The following is a 24,964-nucleotide window of genomic DNA, read 5'->3' on the forward strand; positions in this document are numbered from 1 at the left end:
GCTTAGGCAAGAGCTTGTAGTATGAGGCAGCACGGAACGAGAAAGGCGTTGGGCCATTTCATTTTCTTATCAGGAATTCGCGAAGATAATGGGTAAACGGTTTGACTCACCCGTCAAAGGTTTCAAATTTGTCCTTGGATTTTTCTGTTTGCTCTTGATATAATACAGATTTTATGAAGCATTTTGCATTGCTAAGACACACAGAAATGCGTACAGGCTCATAGGTCACACCAAATAGTATGCGTGTCTTTCAAAGTCTGCGCCACGTGTCTCATCCGGCTACCATGGTATCGAATTATCCAAGAATAAATTATCCTCCGCTGGAATTGTTCATGCTGCGTACGGAATGAGCTCCAAATCTGCAGCGAGCGAGAGAAAAATGCCCCAAGCAGACAGAAGCATTACCTTCCTTGATGTACACGCAGCCATTTAGGTCACCCAGGCTGGCACCATCGGGTGCGGACTTTTCAATTTTCGTACACCAATCGAAACTATCGTAACAGGAGCCGCGCCGTCCTTCTTGTCTTTCGTAGGCCGTTGACTTTGGCTCGTCCGTGTCCGTCGGCTCCGCAAGACGCCGTTGATTAGGGTCGTTGTAGTATAAAAAAAAACCGGATGCTCATGGAGTGACAATGGGAGAAGTTCTGTTTTTTTTTAGTTTGACATTTCCTTGCGCCCTTATACTTATGTGCACTAGAATCAAGACGCTTGGATATGTTCAAATGCCACCCGAGAACAATATCCCTACAGAGAAGAAGAAAAGGCAATTGGGAAGAAGCTAGAGAGAAAATGTTCTCTACCACCGGCGATGGTTTTCATTTGGAGAAAAGACACTGAACTAGGACGAACAGTTCAGTCGAATCGATTTTTGTCTGGATTTACGAACTTTTACCATTTCATCCTCACTGTTGAGCACGATTGGATGGGGGACCATTTTTCACCCGTAGCCTCCGGTAATCAGACGCGGAGGTTAATGAAACGGCGCTCATTAGCCAGTAACCGGTCGGTGTCCTTGAATCTTTGAATAATAAAATCTCCAAATAGTCGAAGATGCTGAAGATGTTGATTTTACGATTTTGCGAAGAAATTTAATACAGTTTACTATTAAATAACCTATATATTAAAAAGAGGTTTGATAACCTCTTTTGATAATTTAAAACACAACTATTGTTTAGAATTTCACCCTTCAAATCCTTTCATTTCCTTCAATACCTCATTCTCGTGTCAAGTCTATCAAATCGCTTATCCTACAGCTCTCTCACCACACAACCTCACCCCATTCGTCATTCGATCGTTCCGTCTATCGACTGCAGTATTTTGCAAGGACTGGCAATAAAAAGAGATTGTGAGATTGTTGACAAGAAAAACACAACCAGCCACCAGTGCTCGATGACAAATATCTTGGCCGGTTTGTATTTCCTGACCTGCAACATGAACTAAAAGCGATTCGTTTCGCTTGTTAGATAATATCGATGAAAGGGAAGATCGATCGTATGTAATGAGTTATGTTATCTTTGCCAACCGATGACTGTGCGGGACGCTCACCCCGTTCAATACACACCGGCATTGTTGGATGAAAAATTGAACCTGTCACAAATTGGTGAAGGTAAAATTGAGACGAAGCGAAAGTGGGTTTTTGATCTGCCTTATAGAGTCTTACAGCATTGTCTTAGAAGATTCAGCAGTACAAGATTTCTGGTGGTAGTTTCACTATAAAAGTTATCATTTGTGGTGTATGTATATGTCTTACACTCACAGATTGATTGTTGAAACAGCCATACAAACGCGTTCACTGTGTGTGACAATCACTTCAAATTATACCGGCCTGTCCGTAGCAGTGTCAACGCGCCAAACGACTTTCATAGACCGGAAACTAAAACCTAACGCACGTACAGAACTCCCATCCCCTGCGGTCGCGAATTGTCTAAAAAAGAAGAATTTATACGTGAGATAGCTCGAATCGATCGGTCACCCGTCTCACCCCAGGCCTATTAGCTTGGACGCCCGACTCCCAACTTTGGTCTGGTCTGGAGAACCTTTTTCGTGACTCTTCACTATTCTTTCCGAGCTGCGACTGCAAACGGTCACAAGCAGACGATCTTTTCCGTTTCGCTACCCACCGGATGCCCGAGCGAGGGAAGGACACGACAGATACGGGGTTGTCATAGCGTCTCGTTCCAGAAATGGTTCGCTAATAATATTACCTCCATTTTTGATGGAGACACGCTAAGTGTGGTTGCCGTTTGGCTGTGTCTTGTTTCGGAAATATTAAGAAAGTGAAGGAAGCAGCAGAAAGAAACAAAAAGAAAGACAGTACATCCACCGGAAGGAATGTTCCAGCCTTGCTGAGTTGGGCGATGTGCTTTTGGTGCTTTGTGAAGCAACAGTGGAACAGAAAGGAAAAGAGAGACGAGAGCATAGGCATACCCACCCTGTCGGTGGTGAAGTTAGGAACGGATTAGAGGGAAAATCTATACGCGGATCAACGCAAAATTCTTTCCGCTTCTGTGTTTTTCGCCAGTACTGTGTGGCGGCTGCTGGCGTTGCTTCAAGTAATAATCCATCGAACGGGGAGCAAATTGGATTGCACTTTATGCTGTGATTGATTTAATGGTCTAGTGCTAGAGTTATTTTAAGTTTGAGTACGTACGCGCGATGGTTAATGGGGGGTCTCTTTTTCAATTGAAAATAATAAGCAATAATATCGATTTATTACTTGCCAGAAATATACTAAATGTTCACACAATACGCATTTGACTAATTGTTACATTTTTTGCATTTTTCTTTCCAGCAAACACGTTTCGAAAATTGTCCAAAAAAGAGGGAAACCGTTGAAGACATTGTTCTCCATGATTTCAGTAAATTTGTCCGCTCCTACTGGCATACATTGACCCAACAAATGAAAATCTTATTGATTGCTTAGTACGTATTTATTCTTTAAGTGATTGTAATATTTGCATTTCCTTCTTAGGTGGTTTAAATCTTGGAAGTTACATTAGCTGAAACACGTCCTACGTCCCTCGATCTCGATCTTCATCGCTAATTATCACCAAACGCGTGAGTGTGCCAGTGCAATGTAAACGTGTTTGTCAGCAAAGGATATAGTCCTTGAATCCTTGATGGCGCAGTAAAGTTTGTGCGTGTGTGTGTTGTGTCCGTGGACGTGTGTGTGTGTGCCCTGGCACGGCATTTGTTTTGCGTTATTTTATTTACTATTTATTTATCTCCCCGGTGTTCTCCGTTCGATACCGCACTGTGCGCCATTACCTCTCAGCCTCATCGTTGTAGTAAGCCCAAAAGTGTGACAAGTTTATCGGTTGAGCTGTGGCGGTTTTAAATGTGTCCACGATTTGCGTCAATTTGCGTGTGTGAATGTGTGTATATAAAGTGAATGGTCGGTTGCGTTTTAAGTGTTCCACTTCCGTTCTGCATTTAGATGGGAAATAATAAGTTCCCCCGAGCAAATGTATGTGTCGTGGCCGAGCTTGTGTTGCGTAAAATCATGAAAAAGTATTAAGAGTGTACAAAAGAAAAAAAAAAGTTGTAAAAGAAATCAATTTTATCCGAGCAAAACCAAATCAAAGAGAAAAATCACGACCCCTGCGCAACTAAGGTTTGGATAAAAGGAGTTTACTTTCATATAAAGAAGAAGAAAAAAATACCATAAGCCGCTGCCTGCATCCTTATTCTTCACCCATACCGGGAACATTTCGAAGCGTCCCAGAGCATCGACCAACGGAACATCATCATGTCCAGCGAAGAGGATAAACCACCGGCACCACCCGTCCGGTTGACGAGCAATCGAGGTGGTGGCGGAGGTGGGGTCGGCGGTGGCGTAGGGGGCGGCTCTGGAGTTGTCGATCGAATCGATGGTGTTGCTCCGGTGGATATGAAACCGTTGCCAAAAGGTAAGCAAATGCAATTAAACAGTTGAAACTAAGAAGTATTTAACTGTCCAAAAAGTCCTAAAGTAGGTCTGGTCCTATACGGATCAGTTAAAAAAAAGAACTATGTAGGAATGAGTTTTTCTTCTAATTTAAGATAACACATCCTAACCATTACTCTGCCAGTAAGCTAATCGCTGATCGTTGCTTTTTATCTCTTCTACCCCTGCAGAACCGGAAGATGCCGATCGCAAGAAGAAAACGCTCAAGAATAAAATTAAAGTTTCGAAGGCGTCCCACAACGATTCCAAACCGAATATATCCTATCCGACCAACTTTGAACATACCGTTCACGTAGGGTTCGATGCGGTGACCGGAGAATTTACGGTAAGTGTGATAGAAGCAAACCGAAACGCGCCGGTACACTTTTTGGGTTGGCTTTAAATTTGACCTCAGCCTTGGACGGAAAGTTGGCCGGACGGATCGAAACGCAAGGCAAGGTTTAATGCTAACGGGTGATAGCTTCTCCGCAAAATTATATCCCCAAACATACAAACAAAAAAACACTCAGGTAAACAACGCAAAAAACTCATGTGAGTTCGCGTGGAATCTAATTTGAATTTCTCCATTTGTGAAAGATTGAGTGCACTTTACATATGTGTTGGTACGTTAAGAATCATGGACCCGAAATGAGTGTGGAAACAGGTCCGCATTGTTTATATACATATATCTGCAAGCTAAACAAATTTTCCAGACCGACAGACACGCGTCTGCCAATCAAACCCTCCTCATGCTCAACCAATCACACACGAACTGCCGGAATACCAACGCAAACCGTGCACCTCTCAGCAACGAGACTTGTCCCGTTTTTCGGTGTTTATTTAAATGTCTTTTTAGTTTCCGTGCTGGCCGGAACTTCACTTTCACTTTCTTTCGCAATGGGCCAAATTTTTCGGTGAAATATTTTCCACACTGCCAAAATCCGGCGTCCACGGCGCTACCGGACCGGGTGGCCTCCAAATCGAACCCTTGAAGCACGATTAGTTAACGGTTGTGGACGCTATGGAAGGGAGAAAAGAGCCAAGTGGCGCGATAAGTTTTGTTTTTTGCTAAAGCTATTATATTTCGCTATTTTGCTCCAGCCATACATTTTTTGCTGCTGCTGCTATATTGACGCTGGCGCTTTCTTTATGACGAAGGACTGATAGGTCTACAGACGCGCGTGTGTTTCTTTTTTTTTTGCTAAAGTATCCGCTTATTTTGGCGCATTTATCTCGTTTGCCGAACGTGCGTCACGTCACGCCGTAACGATTTATGACCGTTTTGTGTTGGGTGGTCGGATAGTAAATATCGTTCCCTTCCCTTTTTCTACATGTTCATAATGTCGCTGTTCGATCTTTCACTTCGCGCAACGAATAAATTGAAAATGATCATACGTTTGTGGCCAATTTTGGTAGTGCTATGGCAGTTTTGCTCTTGTTTGCAAAGAATCATCGCAGCGTACAAAATTTTCTGCTGCGTGTAATCCCATTTTACGATCCAAAATAGGATTTCGATCTCGTTCCTATGCGATTCTTTATATGCGTTCTTTTATTTGAACTTTAATCTATCCCATTCCAAGGTGGCGAAGAAAAGAAAGAATGGGGGATACCAGCTAAATTCGCTACATCACTTTGTTAGTCTAAATACTAGACTCAGAGACTGTTAAGTTAGTGGCAACATAGCGATGATCTTACTTCATTGTACTGCTTGAAAGAATTTGAAGTATCGTTAAGCTATCTGCATTAGTGACAGTGTCCTAAAACTGTTGCAAAACTACATTTTTTCTCTTCAATTTGAGTTGAAAATCGTGGGCTGTACACTACAGCTGTGTAGGCCCCGCACAACACAGAGTCGATTGATTTATCACGATTTTTTTTTTCCAATGTTGGCTCCAAAGCTGCATTTTACTGCCACGACGGCACGCTTGTAAATTGTTGTTGTTTTAACATTCTGCATATCTCCAGAAATAGCTAAGAAAACTGGTACACGCAAGAATTTGTCGGCAATCGTCGAATGTTTTTACAAATCATCAAAAAAGGATGACAAAATAAACGTTCCACTCCTCGGTTGATCACGATACGAGCTCTTGTGGCAATTGGCAATGTTGCATCGGATCAACCCAATTCCACTGAACGTGACACTTCGGCAGTTGTCGGATAATGAACTGCGATTCGATTGATGGTGGATAATAAAATTGCCATCAGCGCATTAAATTACCATGCATTCCGACGATGGTTCGCTGATGCTGATTGATAGTCCTTACCCCGAATTGATGTTTCGGTGGCATTTGTCTATCGAAATACTCGTTTTTGGAGTAGTCAGTTGAAGTTCAAGGAATTCAACTACGAAAGATATGTTGTCTGGGTTTTAACATAAAAAAAATAAACTAGTTTCACGATAACTTTTTAAAACCTTTGGATACGTCATATTGCACCGATCCCGTTTCATTCCTCTTCTCTAATGACCGTATCTAATCTTGCCCATTGGGGGGAACCCTTAGTTCCAGCAAAACTCAAAATTGCAGTTGCAATACTCTTTGGTAACTAATTATGGCAGCAGCAGCTGCCAACAGATGTTGGCTTCCTCCGATCAGCTACGAATCGGTGACCGACTGAAACTGGAGCAAGATTTGCATTCACCACCCCCACAAACACAACCATTTTGCGATCACCGCTCCCTTTAAACCCCTGTTTCCAACTACCACAGGCACAAGCAACAACGGCCAGAACCTCCCGCAATGGTTGGCAGCTGAATGCTTTAGGTCGGTTTGTTGTGTCTCCTACAAGTACCGTGCTGCAGTTGTGTTTCTTTTGATTTTTTTGTTGTTGAGTGTGTTTTTTTTCCTTCAAATTGGAATGTAGGTGGAATTTACCTTTCGCAAGAGTATATAATGCGATTGTAAACTATTTTCCCACCTACATTCGACTGCTGCCAACTTTTCCCGGAGCACGGACGGGCGGAATGTTTGTTTAGGTGGCATGATTTGGTTATGTGGTGTATCATTCGCTGATCGATATCGGACTGAGTTTGTATACGTTTTTTACGCTTTATTGCACACTCATAGAGCTTTAACAGAGTTTTTTCATACCATAAATATATAAAACAGTGTAACTGTTTAGGAAGATAGTACAAAATGCAATGCTTTAATTATGCATGTTCCAAGTTTTTTTTAGCGAATGTCCCAATCTTTACTATAAAATACGAAGCTCTTTTTATAGCAATCCTAAACGATCACTACCACGTGTTGCGGTTCCTTATTCTCGACCGAGAATCGCACCCTAATGTGCAATTGCAAACTGTCCAAACGTACAACGACAAGTGAGCCGTTGAGTTGCTCATAACAATTTCATATCCTAGCCGAACCAATTCAACCCAACAGTGTATCTGGTTCTGAATGCTTTTCAATTTCTGTTTGCAAACCCCCCTTCCCAAACTTGTGCCGCAGGGAGTTGAAAGTGCTGTGCCGAAATCCTACGATCTCTCGGTCCCATGTTTCCAGCGCAACATGTGAGTAGGTAAACTATTACCATCGTTGACGTGCTCTCGGGGGTGGTTGGTGGCAAGCGTCCGTATGCACATCGTGATTGCATCGAAATCGGTGCACCCTTGGGAGTCAACTTTGGTGCGGTGAATGTCGTTGCAACCAAAGTGGTCATTTAACCAGTCAGTCCCGGTTGCAAAACGTGATGCAGTTTTAGGCGCTAATTAAGTTGTTTGCTAAGCAGATACTTTCCGGCATCAGCCCCCTCCTTCAACTGCTAGGAATGCGATCGGAATAGCAGGTACGCAGGGAATTTGACTGTAAAGTCCATTCCGGTCATGGAGTTGTGCAAACTGTTAGAACCTTGAACGAGCGTTTAACATCGTCCAAAGGCGTGTGTGTGAGGGCTGCTCTGCTGTTTTAATTTAAAGCGGATGTAGCACAACACGATGCAATGACAGGACATTAAAGTCACTAACGGCTCTTCGAGGTGTGGCTGTGATTAGGCTGCCTTTAACATGTAAAACTGGTATTTATTTATGTTACAAAGAATAAACAACTGGAATGCTTATTAATTGCCATCTTCAAACATTGTAGCAAAACGTTAACTTACAACAAACACGAAACACTAATTAACGCATAGATTCATTCATTCAACGCAGATCGCTTTCGTCGCTGTGACGCATTCAAATTCAGTGTTGTGTGTAATTAATTGAAATTCCAATCATAATCCTTACGAGACTGTTTTCCCTTTCGACCCATTCGGCATCCTTTTTTCAAGGTCTCGTTTTACTGCGTCCTTCCCGAAAGGAAGCGTTGGGTCGTGCCAGGAAATGAATGCGCAACTCGTTACGTCGCTTTACACTGCCATTCAGGGTCCATTCAAAAAGCAATCGTGACGCAGCAGCGACAAAAAGGATTATCCTACTGCAGGCCTTAATGAGAAAAAGTGTCCCCCGTACGCGAGCTCAAAAGCCGAAGAGGGCGAATTGAACTTCCTGCATTTAGCCTTCCATGAAACACGACGTTGCACAGGGTCAGGTCTCACACAACTTCGCCTGAAGGGTAGGGACATTTTTCAATCCGTTTTGCCATGCCTTGTGGGCGTAAAAAAGAAAATTAGATTTCTCGCAGAGGTGGGAACTTTTATCACGATGCCGAAATTAGCTATCAACCCGCATTCGCACACACCTTCAGGGCTAATTGGGTAGTTGCCTTTCCACTCGTGCCAGATTAGACCCCTTTTAAGCTACCTCGTGTGCACCTTACAAAGTAAGTTTGCACCGTCTGGGTCTGAGGTGAAAAACTTCGGCATGCTGCATGTGTGACACTTTGGTTAATTTGCTTCATCCATCTCCATCAAAAACCCACGACTTCTGGTTGCCAGCACGTCCTTGGAGTTGATAGGGGATATTCTTTTGCCGGGCCAGAAAAAGGTACAACTGACGCTGACGGTCCCGTACGACACGCTGTTGTGGTAGTGTTTTGCGTTCATTCGGTTGGACGATATGTTCAATCTAAAAATAATCTTCACACTTTCTCAGAACGCTTCTCGTGGGATTTCGTCGTCAAAGGAGAGGATGCATTATGGCGAGCCAGACGAGAGCGGACGGACTGTCTGTGGCGACTTGCCGTGCGGTCGCTGGAAAAAGAAAAGAGTTTCGGGCAGGAATATCCGCCGCTGTCAGTCAACCGGGCGTGTGGCCACGTTTGTCCGCCACCCACGCACGATCATTCATTCGTTCTTCGGTCTTGTTGCGGTTGCATGCGGTTTCTGCTGCGACCATGATGATGATGATCAGACAGGTCTTCAAGACTTTCATAACAGAGATTAATTTTCATCTAGCGTCTCGAGTTTAGTAGCATATTTGTGATTCTTTATTACGGAAAATTATGGTTTTTTGTTACATTTTATGCATTCCAATAGATCGTCGTACTTCAGTTTTGCTGTCTCTTTTTAATAGGACCTTTGAGAGGATTCTGCCCTTCAGGGTCGGAGATTTCAAATATGTCTAACATAGCTATGTTATATACTCTCCGCAATATCATGACTCCAGCAACGATCAAAAGCCCCCCCCTTTAACCAGATGAATGATGGCTAATTTGACCCAACTAAAAGCAATAGGCTAAAAGTGTTAAACACAACATGCCTTAGCGATAAAGTCCATAGGCCCCGCGATCAACTTCGGCATGGTGCTAACCGCGCGACCCTTGCAGTAGCCGAAAGATGTCGCACGCTATCATGAGCATCGTTTTTAGAAACATCAAACCCGAACGCGCTGCACCTGAAACAGGTTTCAGGCCTGTTTCGAAAGCAGCAAAAAAATGCTTCAAAACAGCTTCCTTTGCGCCTTGGGTTGCTGTCCAAGTATTTTAGGATTCACACAAAAGACTGTCAGCGTGAGAGGAGAGGGTGAACATGGTGTGGTTTCCGTCCGTGAAATGAACATTTGCCGCGGGTTCAACAGCACCACCACATGGTGGTGTGGTCAAAGTAAAAGTGACCTGTTCCTATCTTGGCACCGCGAAACCGGCACCCACGATGGATGACCCGCTTAATCGGCCCTTAATCTGCCCATCAAAGAAAGTAAATAATTCATCTCTCGCGGCACCCATCCAACCGGATGCCGGTGTTGGCTGGCTGGCTGGCCTCCCGGTGGCCCCATTGGTGTCCCGATTTATCGCGATGGTGCGGTTGAGAATTATGGTGCTTAGTGGCTTTTTTTCTTCTTTAATGAATGCATTTTCGATAAACCTTTTATGTTTATGCTTTTTGTGCCTTATTTTTAGTTTAAGCGCTATGACCTTTTCTGTCGTTTAGAAGCCACGATCGCGGTGTACGGTTCTTCTGTGTTAGTTTCAGGTTGTGTAAAGGAATTTGTTTAATGAGAAGTTTTATTGGTTTTCGTATGTTTTGATTGAGGAACATTATGCATTTCGAAAGCTAATGTATTCTAATGTTTTGGAGATAGTTTTTTTTATTGACCGCATGTGGCACCCAATAACGTTCAATACAAATGAATCTTTTTTAAGGTTTAGTGGAATTTATTAGCTAAAATAATTATTTTAGCTTTATTTCTTTATTCTTTTTGTTTAATTAGGTTTCAGCATATTCCATATATAAGCAATAATTCAACCCCTCCCAAAAAAGAAAGTTCTCCACCTTCCCATCATCCCATCTCCACTCGCAACTTCGAGTGCGGTTGTTCTCAGGGACAAAGGGGTTTTAATTTAGTGGTGCCCATCCCCACCGAGCGAAGGCGGAAGCACCCCATACCAGTGAAACGCGATAAAGATGATCTTGTGCAGCGACGTCGTCCAGGAACGGGGCGCGGCATGATTGAGTAGCGTCATTATCCGCTCGGGCACTCCGTGATCCGTCCGCTTTATCGTTGGCTGTTGGCTCTAAACGCACGTCCATAAACTGCTTCCGTTCTTAGATGCATCTTTTGAAGACAAGAGTCATAAAAACAAAACTCAAAAACTATCCTAAAACGGTCAAAAAGAAAGATTATCTAAGAATGTGTCTAGCAGCTAAGCTGTGCATGAAAAATTAGACGAGACAAAGCAGAGAATAGGGAAAGGACATCAAGATTTTTACTTTAAAATTTTAAATCCTTTAGATAGAGCGATAAAGAATCGTTCCTCTCGATTCATGTAAATGAAGTTAAACAAAAAAAAAAAAAAAGAATTAAGCTACGTTTGATGATTCGCACCGTCACGCAAAGTGCTCTGCGGCCAAACACTGCGCAAACGTCGTAATAAAATTAGAACGTTGGTGTTAAATCATCGCAGCCTGTCGTCGTCGGTCGCTGAAAGATTGTTTTGCTATACTCATTTTCCAGACGTTCTCTTGCTTTTTTTTTGTTCTCTTGCGAAGCGCTACGGCGCTTCATGGAGAGAGAGAGCAGGTTCAGAAGAACCGCTCGTTTTTCTTCACATTTCACCAAACTTGTTTTCCGCTCTTGTTGCAGTGGAGGAAAACTTTTATGGATGTGTGTAAATGGTTTATTAAAAACTGTTTCGTGCTCGCAGCTGTTAACCTGTCTGTGGAGAAAGTGCTAGCTCGTGTGTGTACGCAGAATTTAGTATCGTCCGTCGCCGTTTGGAATGAACCCTGGAAGATCGGCAGACGAGCATGGAATGGTTGTAACTGTCAGCAGGAAGAAGCGCTGCAGACGTCGCCAAAGTGCGTGAGAACTTTTTTTGTTGTTGCTTTCTCCAGCGTACTTAGCACGCGCTCACTGAACTTTCCCTGAGACAAACGCCGCCCAAGACAGTAACCCCATCGAATCAAGAAAGGATTTTTATGATTCTATTAAATACACCATGCTCGCTGTCTCTAAACAAGGCGTAAACGTGACGATGCGACGCACGGTTGCAGTGGCGTATGTGTGGAGCACACACGCTTCAACGCTCGTCCTGTGAACAAAATTTACGACCAATTTTCCGAAACCCTTCTGCACGCACGCACGCACCCTATCCTCATAAATTATGCTCTCAAAGAAGCATGTTTATCCAGGCAAGCAGACGAAATATGGAGCCGGGAGATGAGCAGACCAAACAGTTTTAATTGGAAAAATTGCGTGTGAATGTCTGCAACCCCTTTTGAATGTAAATTTTTAATTGCAAATAATATCAATATTGTTCTGGATATAAAAACGGGGTTAAAAAATGTTCATTGAAAAAATTTTAACATAAGCTTTTGTATGGTGAGGTAACTGCTAATGGCAAATCAAAATATTATTTTAAATTTTAATGTACCAGTTTTATAAGCAGCTTTCCACACCAGAAAGCAATAAGCCGTTCCGTTCTCGCCACTTGCAACCTTGACGAGTATGGTACTGACAATCGTCGGAACAAAGCTTCACACGAATACGTACGAATTTGGGTCGATAAAAGAAAGCGGCGCACCTCCTCCCAGGATGCGGCAACAAACCTCCTTTGCCGAGAGCATGTGTGTGTTTGTGTGGGGTCTATGTATTTAGTGGAAGATGAATAAATTAATGTCATGTTTAGGCTGTTGTGAGTACAACAACCATCACACTCGGCCTACCGGAAGCGAGCGGGTTTTCGTTATTCGTCGTTGGTCAAAATCAGCAGCATCCGCATGATGCCGCTTGGAGAAACCTGGCCACAACCAACTGCTGACTGCTGGTGTGGTTCCTCACCCCTCTCCACTCCCCTTCATTTCATTTCCACCGCCATCCTTAACAATAAAAACCACTAGAATTCGCTGCTCCATCCAATTCACCACCGGGTGCGCCCCGTGGTCTCTACGGCTCCTCAGCGCACACACTATCGAGCATGAATTAAAGATGAGATGAAAATAGAACCGAAAAAAACCCACCACTCCTCGTGTGTGAGTGTGTGTTGAGGTGGATATCATATGTACGTGTGCTATCGTTTTGGGCCCCGGCCACCATGTCCAGTATGGCAGGAACTGGCGAAAGATTGGAACCGTTTCGGTATGATGTTTCCCGCGGATGCCACATTCATACATTTTGTTGGTGGAAGAGGAATGGGCATGAAAATGAATAAAGAAAAAAAGCGCGGGAAAATGCGATCGATTCACAAAATGGGCGAGCGAGAAAAAGAACCTCCTAAAAGTGGGCAGGAGGAGGGGGGTGGGATGATGGTGAAAGCAGGCAGGCAGTACAGTGACAGAGAACCGTCGTCACACTTCATTTAGAGAATGTGAAGTTGTACCATTTATGTCGGATTGGCACTACTACTCATGCTCTCGTTCGGACGTATTTCGGTGGGAGATCGTGGCGCTTTCTTCATGCTGTCAGCTCAAAGAACGTCCCACCAATGTCCGGTGCTGCTCATCGAGTGCAATGATAACGGGTGTTGGTACGGAAATGGGTTGAATATTAAAAACCTAGCTGGAAAAGAAAGCACCCGACCAGCCGCCAGGATGCTGTGGGAAAATGGTGAACCATTTGGATTAACCATTTTCAAGGTTATGGGTTGTGGTGGACCTGCTACCATGGAGGTGCGCTACCATTTTGTCCATCCTGTTTCGGTGCCCCCTCTGGGCATGTTGGATTATCCTTGGCCAAACATTCGTGTTGAAATCGGATGTTGCTGTCACTTGTGTTTGTATGCTTTTCGCTTGTCATTTAATCGATGCGGCAAGTGAATGCACTGCATTCTAACGATTTCAATTACTGTCGTGGCTGTGAGATGTGCTGTCACACTTTGTGGGTTTATGGTGCATGCTTGGGCAGTTTACTTTTTTTTTAATTCGATAGGGATGAAGAGCTGTTTACTAATTTTTGTGGTAACAAATAATTCGTCGGTTTGTAACGAATATTCGTTTTAAAAATTGAAAACTCTTTAAATTTAGAAAAGTAGTAAATGAGTTATTTTTCTAACATTCAGATAGATATATTGGAGCCAAACGCACTGTAACTTTATTCTTAGTTCGTTAAAAAAGCCTTGAATATCTTCATAATGAACCTGAACTCAGGATAAGCTTAATGTACTACATTATCTATTCCATTGCATTGTATTTTTAACTATGTCTTTCTCTCCATTTGCCTCACAAAACCTTGGTCTAAGCATAACTTTAAGATAATATTTGCAATGTTGATCATCTACTTTTCAGCTGTAGAGAATGAGTTTCAGTTTTTTTTTTGTATTTTTTTTTTAATTTTATTTAGCTCAAACTTAATGCACTAGAAAACTCTACTCCATGAATAAAACAATATACATTAGCACATACATTACTGCACATGTGCACACATTAAGAGAAGTTTTATCTCGCCCTCGAATATACGCAATGGAAAGGGCGTATAATTCCGGCCACAACCGTATTGGCAGGAAAACAACATTTCTGCTGCTGCTTTTTAAATTTTCCTCATTACCCGATCCCATTTCGTGTGCCAACAAACAGAAACTTCACTACATAGAACAAAATCGACAGAGAGAGAGAGATTGACAGGGTACACGAATAGAGGGAAAAATGGTGTTTCCGGTAAACTTGCCAACGGTGTAGAGATGTACTTTCGCAGCCAAAGAGCATTAGGAAAACACACGAACAAACTTTTCTTTCAAGTGTTCACCTGCCGCAATCCGAACCTGTGAAGCGTGACGATTGCGACTGAGAAACATTTAAGAAACACATCACTGAAAGAGGAACGTAACATTTTTCACCCGACACTTCCTTCCGAAGGACCGATTCTTTGCTTAACAAAAATAAAAGAAGTGTGTCTCTCAAAAGTCTTCGAAAACTAAAGCACCGTTCGAAGAGACTTTGCCAAACAAAGTTCGTTGCCGAAAAAAAAACCCCCTAAATCTTGCTTTTGTGTAATTGAAGGAACTGCTTTAGGGCATTTGGAAGCTTTTATATTCATCTTGTGCGCTACTATTTGGTGTGATTAGTCTGTTGTGTGCGGCTGTAATCCGGTCAGCCCTTAACAACGAGGACCGTTACGGCTCTGAATGCTTTTATACAATTTTGTTTTAACAAATGATGCGCGTGTGATGCGATATTGGTTTTACGTTTTATATACCTTATAGTTTTATGTGTGTGTGTGATTTTTATTTTCTCTTTCGTTCTCACAAGCTGCCTTTAAAAGTAAGTATTATATTTGCGCTTTTTTAAAATGAATGTTTTACGATGTGTCTTTTTCTAATCGTTGCTCCCTTCGTGCCTTTAGAGTGTGTAACATTAGAGTTGCACACTTTCGCTATGCTTTTGCGCTAAGCTTTAGGCTTCTCACGCTACAAACGTTTCACTGCACTTACACTGTACTGCTAGTTGTGTGTTTGCTGTTTGTTAGTGTGTTCTGTTTTTTTTTTTTATTCTCTCTGTTGTCTACTTTTATACCTACAAGCAAATCAATCTTTCCTTATTCTTCACTACTACTCTCAATATGCAATCACTTACTGGATCACATTTATTAGATAGGAACTTAGATGTCCTGCAATAAATGTATTTTTTTTCTCCGCTTAATTCTATCAACATTTTATTAGTAGCTACAAAATTGTGCATTAGCAAATCAATTCTCGCTTCCGGAACAATTGTTTCTTCCTGTCGTACCCTTGGCAAAGCAATCTCGTAGTAGGGATTCGTAGTGGCAAGAGAAAATATTCGAGATGAAAAAGAACAAATCCCGTTTCTCCCACCACCATCATCACAGGTTATGGCAGTTTCTGGCCGTCTGTCCGGAGCTTTCTGATGCGAGCTTCATATTTCGCTCACCCGTTCCTGTTTCTTTCACGTCTAATTTCCACCTCTTGAGCACGTCACGAAAACTCGTGAGAAGTAGCTTTGTGAACCAAGAGGGAACCATTATGCGTGTGTGTGTGTTTGGTGGATACTTTGAAGCGGATCCCAAGAAGGAAGGGGATCATCGTCTTGAGGTTCCGCACGTTTGTCGCACGTGAAATTCCCAAACTTCCCCTTATTTTCTGTTTGTGTTCCATCTCTTTCCACAAACCTGCTGTAAAGGTTGGCTGATCGTTTTCCTTACCCCGGGTGAAAGATGCTGGATTGATGTTGTGGTGGTGGTAGTAGTAGTTGTTGCCTATCTGCAACCCTTTGATGCTCAGATGCAAAGGCCTGAGGCAGAGTTTAAATCAGGAGATGTGAAGTTTAACAATTAATAAACACTATTACTATTATACTGAAGTTGATAATAAATATAAAATAAGTATAAATTATGATGAAGAAAGGGAAGCTGCATAGGAGCAGCTAGGAACACAAAGAAGTGTCCAGAGAAATCTATACTTTTTTTTCACGAGACTAACCTCTTCCATGGTTGACTTAAGATTGTTGAATGGTTGTGTGATGCTTTCTGTTTTTCTCTTCCCACCTGTATCGGTGTGTTTGTGTGTGGGGAAGGGATAAGGAAAACCTTTCCCACTCTCACTCACACACAACGGCTGACCACAGCGTTGGGATGGAAGCCCTGCAACAGCCCAGCGTGAAGAAGGGTGGTGGGCGGGCAGGTCCGCCTTTTCAGCGGCCTCAGTTGCGCTCTCCGGGCCTTGTGGCGATGGATTGGTGCCGCCATGCATTTTGGAATGGTTTTTCATCGCGTTCGGTTGTGTGTTTACGGTCGTTTGCTGTTGTGATCGTCGTACCAATGTTTGTGAGTGGTGATGCACAATAGCGTATCAGTGTGGGGTTTTGCGTTTGTTGTTTTTCGAGCATTTTATGATCGCGCCTCGATCAGCAGTTTTTTTCTGGCGTTCTGACGTGCAAGTGTTCTACTTAAGCATGGGAAAGTGGCCATAATTCAAATCGTGATCAATTTACAACAATCCTTCATTTTGATCGACGTGTGTTTGGATCGTGCTAGTTGATCCTGCTGACGCGAGTGAGAAAGATTGTGTCTTCCGTTAGGGCATGTCAGCTGGTAACCCGATTGATGTGATGATAAAGTGTTCACCAGACAAGCTGCCTGTTGTGAGAAAACGTTAGAATAAAGTAAATTACGCCAGTGATTGATCAATTGATATCTATCGATCAAACAGCTGATGCGTGCATCGCTGCAGCCAATGGCAAATGTGTCCGATGATGTTCGCTGTGAGATTCTTTGTTTGAATCCTAAAACCTCCCATCATAAGTGAAGTGCAAATGTAATTAAAAAATATTCCATCGGATAAATTGTAAACCCGGTGATCTTTGTAATGTTCTACAACAATTTTAATTGCCCTTCTTCTCTATCATCCAAGTGAACTTATTTGCTGAATTCCGTGCACGGTTTCCGGCTGTTTGTTAACAGAGTCATCCGCTGCCGTTACAGAATAAGCCGCCTTTTACTTTATGCCATACTCTTTTCGTATTCGCTGACATAATTCCTATCGAACGAGACGATCCGGCAGTAGGTCAGTAACAGCTGACTGATAGAACGCGCCACCCCAGCCGATGTGTCATGTGTGGAATGCGAATAAATTGCGTTCGTTTGTTGATTGAAAATGATGATGATGATGCTGTGTGTGTAGCTTTGTAAGAATCACTGGTGGTTACCTCCGACAGAGAATTGTAATTGAAGCGAAACCTCGTTACAAGTGAAAAATTACTCGCGAACTGCGATCCAGCAGCATCAACAGGAAATTGTTCGTAGTCGAAGGTACAAAATCCCCTGCCAGCAACAAGTGGCACAAGCAATAATTGATGCGAGTGTATAGCGTGTAACTGTAGTGCGTCCCAGTCTGCGGATTCCAGTTTCGTCTAGCATCGTGCCTCTTTTGGCTTTTGGGACCTGCGAGTATCAACGAACGGAAGATTCGATGTTGATTTTTTACTATGTTGAGGTATGTGCCATTAAAGATTGAAATGTTGATGGTTGAGATTTTGGAATCAATTTTTGGAAACTTCAATTTTATTTTAAAGCTTAACGTTAGCACTTCAGCATAGTAAGAGCATCTTCTTTTATTACAAATAAAAACTTTTTCGAATAGCTTCTTCCAGCCGTCTAGATCGATAGTAAAAGATCCATGTATTCGATTTGATCTATTTATTAGACCAAAGGTAGCAAAAAATGTTCCTTGTTAACACACTATAAGATCCATTGCAACATCGCGAACCATTAACCTACATTCGATTCGCTAAGACTACACAGTATTACGAAAGATTAAGATTTCTCACCCGATCGCCCCGATAGAGACCGATTGCGATTCTAAATGTGTTTATCCAAAAATAAAAAAATATTCCAAGCATGTTCCAAGCATGACGTCGAGGGTATGCTACCACAATATTTAACCCGTTTTCACACTTGGCACACTGGGGAGCAGCAATCCAGCAAGCCCTCCAGTGTAAACATAGCACATATCGGTGTGACTCACACATCATAATTTGCCGCTATTTGCGCTGTCAGGTTTGACATTTCGGCTACATGCTTTTTCAAAGCCGACGCTCTCGATTGGCTAGAAAATTGCGTCGATGGATAATTTGTCACCGTGTTGTGTGCGTGGAAGCAGGAGGAGATGGTATGAGTGCTGGAGAGATGGAGTGGTTGCGGACTCAAAGTGCATCTATGACTGTCGGACGTGGTTTTTGTGCCTTGCGTCATATTTCAAGTTTTCAAGATGGAATGCTTCGGAGTCAGTTTTACACACTAACCACATTTCTTGGGTTTGAGTGTGCGTTTTTTTATTCTACATCTTCAAAAGCAGCTACTGTTCACACTTTAAGTTGGTGTGAGGTGCTTCTGTTTCTTTAACTCTATATGCAATCACACGAAACCAAAAACGACGAGGTTTGACGGAAAGGTGTGTTTTCAATTGTAATTGATATCGGCAGTTGCTTGCCGATTTCAGACACAGCTCTTGGCGAGAAAAATGTGCACCGTTGTGAAACTGCTGCCAACTGCAAAGTGAATCAAATTTCATCGCTTGTAAGGCATCTTTCATTGGTACTGTTTGAATGAAACGTCAATCAAATATTACTATCGACGTCTTCCCATTTTTATTACCCATATTACATGCTATCGGAAAGAGAAGTTTGGGAAGGTATCCGCCTTTCAAATATATTTTTTTAAATAAAATAACGAAATAAGTATTACTAAAATTCTGGCGGGAGTCTTACTGGGCGCCTATATATTTAACAAATTTCTCGTGAACTCTTTGCTGCTCCCAATTTATGTAGAGCGAATGATGCGCCTGACCGAATTTTTGAGTGTGGCAACTTTATAAGGTCTGTCATAAATTGCAACCTTTTGCTCACCCTCCATTGTTACCCCTTGCCGCAATCGTACAGGCGGACGATAAAAATGGCTAAGAAGCGAAGGGGTAGACGCAAAATGAATTATTATATCATGTGTCAAGTGTTTACGGTTCACATCCAGGATCATTTGAAATGATCGCGTGTGTATTGTTGTACTACGACGCGTTGATGATTAAATAACACCAGCAAGAGCAGCAAACGACAAAACAAATCGAAAACAAACTGCGAGTATGAGTTCAGATGGACGCGGGTCAAGCTCAACCTTGCTGCGGCGGTTCATCGTGTAACTGTTTTTTTTTTTCTTCTAAAATGTGTGTATATTCATGCTCTATTAAGTGTACATTATTTAAAGATAAATGGGACTTTTATCAACCTCGTCGATCCTCTTCTTAATGTCTTCTCTCTTTTGTCTTGACAATTCAAAGAAGTTGCTTTTTGTGCTCAACAACTGTTCCTCCTATAAATCAAAGTCACATCGTTTGTAGTGCCCGAAAATTAATATTTAACCCCATAAAATTAATTATTCCCTTTAAACGATGACCCTACTGAATGTTAAAAAGTGGAAAAACTGTCATCGGGGAGGCAACTTTTCCACTTCACCGAACAGGAAAGAAGAAGCGAGCGAAGCAAAACAGCATCCCGAAACCGTGCAGTAACACTTCGTAACACTTGAATTCGTCAATCTTTACCGGTTCACGCTTGATTGCTTGGTCAAGGGCAGATTGAGAAAAAGAAAACCCATCGTTGTCGTCGTCGCCAAACACCGTTGCGGGCGTATCGACAGGAGGCCGCCCGCCCGTTGACAGTGAGCGGGCGACGATAAACAGCCGAGTTCGTGATTTCAAAAGTAAGCTGAAATTTGACCTTTTTGTGTGTGTGTATGTACCCGGTCGTACGGCGAGAGTGGGACACGTCCCACCCCGTGGGATGGGTGGAAAACCGGTGGATGAAGCGGTGAGACCAATCATCCGCCCGTGAAAAACTGCCGCCGTTGAACAAATAACGGTGATCGGTGGTTTGTTACGTTCTCGAGTGTGTTTCGTTTTTCTTTTTTTAAATTGGTTGGTTGGTATGATTTCGAATCATTTTACTGTTCCGATTGATCGAGTATTGCCACCAACCACCAACTGTGTTCTGATGTGTACAACGGGGTAGAGTACGTCATTTTATCGTCGGACCATCTTGTGTGCCCCTGGTCTACCATCTTCCATGTCTTTTGGGGAAGCTCACTAGACAGAAACGAATGAGACGCAACGCTCACGTAGACACTTTACTCTCTTTGTCCTCGGTGGGGTGGCGTGGAACGAATGTTGAAGCAACAAATGGCTAATCGATTCTTGGTTCCAAATTTAAACGGATCAAATTGAGGAACAGTGGTAGCGTGTCCAATTCTATTTTAATCCTCAGCTTCTATAAGTCGTTCTAGAACACACTGTAGTTTAATATTATTTCTTTTAAGTTACGTGATGCGTTATTGCGCCACTAACAAGAATATTTGTTTCATTTGCCCTTCTTATTCAAAAAAATGCTAGCTAGACTGCAAAACAAGTGAACGACATGCGGTTGGTGTCGGCTCCCTGTACTGTTTCTTCACAAACACTGCCAAGGAATGCTCTGGGGGTTAATGTTAAAAATTTAAAGCATCCTACGTTCTTCGTTGGAACCCTAACCCCCTTCCCGAGCGACACGTCACAAAAGAGAATCAAGACGAACGCACTAACGGGAGCTTCGCGACACCCTAGACGAGTGGTGTAATCGTGATGGGAATGATAATAGATGGCAAAGTTACCCCTTTCCCGTTCGTACGTGGGAGGCACCGAGAACCTAGCATATTAGCTGCCTCTGTCTGCGGAAAAGTCTGTTTGGGGGGGGCAGGATGATGTCAAGAAACTTTCCTCGCCCAAAGAAAAGCCTGCTCGTCGTCTCGTACATTGTTCGAGCGACAGGGTAGAAGAAGCGCGAGTGCAAAAGGCCAGGGCCTCCGTAATTGAAACTAGAATATGCATAAGAACATCGTTTGCTTTAAAAGACCCGCCCCGGAACTTGCCCCGCAGTGTGCTCTTGGCTACATCTACATCTCCATTCACGGAACCTGCGCCGCGGTGTCTCTATTCTTCCACCGCTAGCGGTTTCAATTATAATGAGGAACTCGTTAAGGCGGAAGAAAGCTTCAGCGCCCATGTGAAAATTACGGTAACATGTGGAAAACTGTATAGGTGGAAGAGTTTTATGCTCGGTTTTTTTTAGCTCCCGTGCTCTACACAGTGCGAGTGATAAAATTCCGCTTAAATCACGATCTAACTCGTAATAAGCAGCTAATGCGCTTGGCAAACGATGACAATTAGGTTTTTATTGTACGTGAAATTTTCTACTGCTAATGGTTCATTCTTTGTTGCTAGCTCATAAATAATGCGTTATTATTTATGCACACTCGTACACACGGCTTGGAAGGGAAGGAAAATTGCATGCATATATTAAGCGACGTTCGGCAAACAAGTTCGACCATCCCACACGTCGTCGCCCCAATGCAATCGAAGCGACACAACATCGCTTTCAATTTCACTTTCAATCGAAAGACTTGAGGCACCATCGCGCGGAAGCCTTAGCAAGCGACGAACGGAAACATATCTATTAGCCGATTTTCCTCTCCCTCCGGCCAGGTCTGTGGCAATGTGTAGGGATGGAGAGTAACGATTGAATTTCCATTATGCATTGCGTTGTTGGAACAATCGATCCTGGCATTGAACCAGCAATCGCGGTAAAAGTAAGGGCCAATCGTGAGGATTAAAGTTTGGTTTGAAATTTTTACGCTTTATTACTTGATTATGGGATAATAAATTAGGTAATAACATTGAAATCTTCAATGCGATGTGACTAAAACTTGAAGTAACATATTATCTTTGGTGACATTATCGTTACTGTAATCGAATTGATTGGTTGTTTTGAAGAAAGATGTTTCGCTCAAGTCGAAACTGGTTCAAAACTGGTATGCAAACCACCTCGGACAGGCAGCTACAATCTAATCTGCTCACAATACCCCCCATGTCTCCGTGTATTCTCCGAAAAGGGTCCAGAGTCTGAAGATAAACTAGTGAAACTGAATCAACAAACGATCTACCCTGGCGACCTGAATCGATTGCGAAGGTTCGCGAGTGCGTTTCGGATGAATAATGAAAATCATAAACATAAGTACGCGATATTAATATTAATCGGAAACCCCAAAACAACAACACAAATACCCTACGCCAAAGAAACTCAGCCATCTCTCACCCTTTCCGGAGACTGGCCTGTAGCTATGATGAGGTACAGCGAACGAATCCTACGGGTTAAAGCGGGCAAAAATAAATGCCTCGCAAGTGCTGCGGCTCCTACGCACGTGGGAAGTAAAAGCCATTTTCTCTGCAAATCCGCACGCCTAATCCGAAAGCATCAAATGGCACCCAATTCAATGCTGAACTCTCCCCGCATGGGCCTTTTTATGTTTCGTGCGTAACGAACCTCTCTTGGGGCTGGCGATGTAGGCGACACTTGCACTTTTCTGCACCGCATGCAACAACGACGGCTAAAGTAGACACACACACGCGAATTTAGCGGGACAGGTTTCCGTTTTGCTTCGTGCCGAGGGAGTTCCCTTCGTCGTTCGGGTATTAACGTTCGCGGAAACGGCTTAACCTGCTTAGCTAGGCTGTCAGCCCACGAATATGTTTGACCGTATCGAACCTGACTGCTTCTCTCGGGTTCCTGGAGCGAGGGAGAGGTCTTTTGGGGTGTTACCCTGACGTTAGGTCGGTATATGTTATACCTTTCCCAGCGTGGCAGGATACGCAAGAGTCACGTTCCTGTCCGCACCAGGTTTCTATTTTATAAGACAAAGTAAGCCATGAAATTATCAAATATCCATTAGCCTTTAGTTGTGTGCAGACGCCAACTTACGATAAATGGCATAATCCTAGTCTGTGCGGGAAGAATTTACCAAAAATGTGGTAACAGCATTCAAATGTATCGTAAGCAAGAGTCATTTCCCATTTGTTTTCCCTCTACCCCAATCGCAATTTCCTCAACCCATTTTCAATGCAGATGCCTATCGCAAACATTCACGAGCGTGATATGCGAACTTGAAACGCGATCGAATGCATCCGATAAGGCTTCACTCTCGCTGCACGAGCACACGAAACGTCAAGGTGTTAAATACCCGGTTAAAGGGCCGGTGTCGTTGTGCAACAGGGACAGAATTATACGGCATTAAGGAAATTGCTTCACACAGTACCTTTGCGCCAGGATTGCCACGCCACACCAGAAAAGCACCTTCATTTTCCACGTCGAAAATGGAGCTAAGAATCCACACCCCTTTCCTAACCCCATTGGAGGGCTACTGTTTACCACTGAAGGGTGCAGGTCATTGCAATTCCAATGCACGTGGTTGGGAAAAACCACAGCAGCGCCTTGGTAACAAAATCTTGATATTAGCCTCCGCGAATGGTGTATGTAGCAACTTTGCCGGTCCTATTTCGCTATCGATTTCGACGAATCTTTCTGCGGCGTTCCTTTCCTGCGATGATGCTGTCGATAGATGCATGATGTAAACGATTGACGACGACGATTTGCTGCCAGCACACCGGTTGTGGTGGCTTTATTTACATCGTTAGACGGGGGGCAAAAATATGGGACCACACAGAGCCACCAAGTGCAGTGCGTCCATTTTTTTGTGTTCCAAATTCTCTGTGCTAGCATGGCTGTCACTGGGGTTGTGAAATGATGGGGTGAAGGGAAAACACACAGTCCATCAAATTATAGAGGGCGAACCGAAATGAGCATTTGCTGAGATTTGGTGTGTGGTCAAGATTTGGAGCGCAGCATGATGATGTACTTCTGGAAAAGGGAAAATCACGAAACGGGAGTTTCGATTTCATAATCTATGTGCTTACCCCTCGTGAAGAGTGGTAACATTTGGGAGCAAAGAAAAAAAAACACGAAGAAGTTAGAGGTGGGTATTATCACTAGCTTTACCATGTCTCTTTTAGTTGCACCTCATAAAGGTGATTACGTTATGGTTATTACGCTGTGGTCGCCCTTGGCGGAGATGTTTGAGCTAATTTCCTGGGCCGTTAAAACCAGCACTTGATTGTGTCCTTGGGGCTTGGGTAGAAGGCAACAAGTTACGTGTTTTTAAACGTAATATCGTTCATTCCGCGAACTACGCCTATGTCCAATATGACTTATCGCAATATTATCGCATATAATATTTTTTCTATAATATTTAGAAGTGCTAGTATGTTTGTAGCTGGACGAGTCCCCACTCCTATTCGTATATGATTATGAACGCTAAACCTTTAGAAAGGCAATCAGTCACACATCCTAAACTATTTTGTCTGTATCATCAGCGTGGACAACAATGCTCCGTGCGCTTGCATAACGCATTCCGTGTGTTATTAGGGGGTTCGCAGCTGATCATCTCATCAGCGACGATTACGCAGCCTTTCTGATGCATTTCATGAGCTTTAATTCGATTTACTCTCCCCATCCGCATAGTGTTGAACCATCGCGATTAGAAGGCGAAACGCATCTGTAAGCCTCCCCTTATGCAACAGCGGCGATTAATCGTCCAAAACATGTGCTGGCTGGAAGGCTTTTAAATGTTATTGTTGACACAAATTGAATTCAAAATGTCTCCAACGAATAGGAGGAGACACAACCGTCGTATCACTGGTTTCGATTCGAAAAGCCACCAACATAATGCACGTACCGTCGACAACGAGTCACTTCTGTTCATGGTCCTTGATCGGGCAAAGGAGAAGTATTACCGTGACATGGATTTCGAATGCTCTCAGGGCTTTTAACGCTTTCGCCAGCAACGCGCAGATATGCTTCGGAGAT

At 43.1% G+C, this 24,964-nt stretch overlaps 1 protein-coding gene across 12 annotated transcripts in view; it reads left to right on the top strand.

Moving 5' to 3' along the window:
* LOC118502355 (serine/threonine-protein kinase ste20) overlaps nucleotides 1-24,964 on the top strand; it is a 44,425-nt gene that overhangs the window by 3,166 nt on the left and 16,295 nt on the right. For 7 of the 12 annotated variants that reach the window (XM_036034545.1, XM_036034554.1, XM_036034542.1 and 4 more), the window contains exons 2-3: nucleotides 2,972-3,908; nucleotides 4,117-4,271. In XM_036034545.1, the coding sequence (XP_035890438.1) occupies nucleotides 3,749-3,908; nucleotides 4,117-4,271 (315 nt within the window). In that variant the 5' untranslated portion in view covers nucleotides 2,972-3,748. Of the gene's footprint in view, nucleotides 1-2,791; nucleotides 2,859-2,971; nucleotides 3,909-4,116; nucleotides 4,272-24,964 lie in introns of all 12 variants that reach the window. The other 5 variants (XM_036034553.1, XM_036034550.1, XM_036034543.1 and 2 more) reach the window with 3 other exon arrangements.

Source organism: Anopheles stephensi, chromosome 2, assembly GCF_013141755.1.
Source record: "Anopheles stephensi strain Indian chromosome 2, UCI_ANSTEP_V1.0, whole genome shotgun sequence".
NCBI lineage: Eukaryota > Metazoa > Arthropoda > Insecta > Diptera > Culicidae > Anopheles > Anopheles stephensi.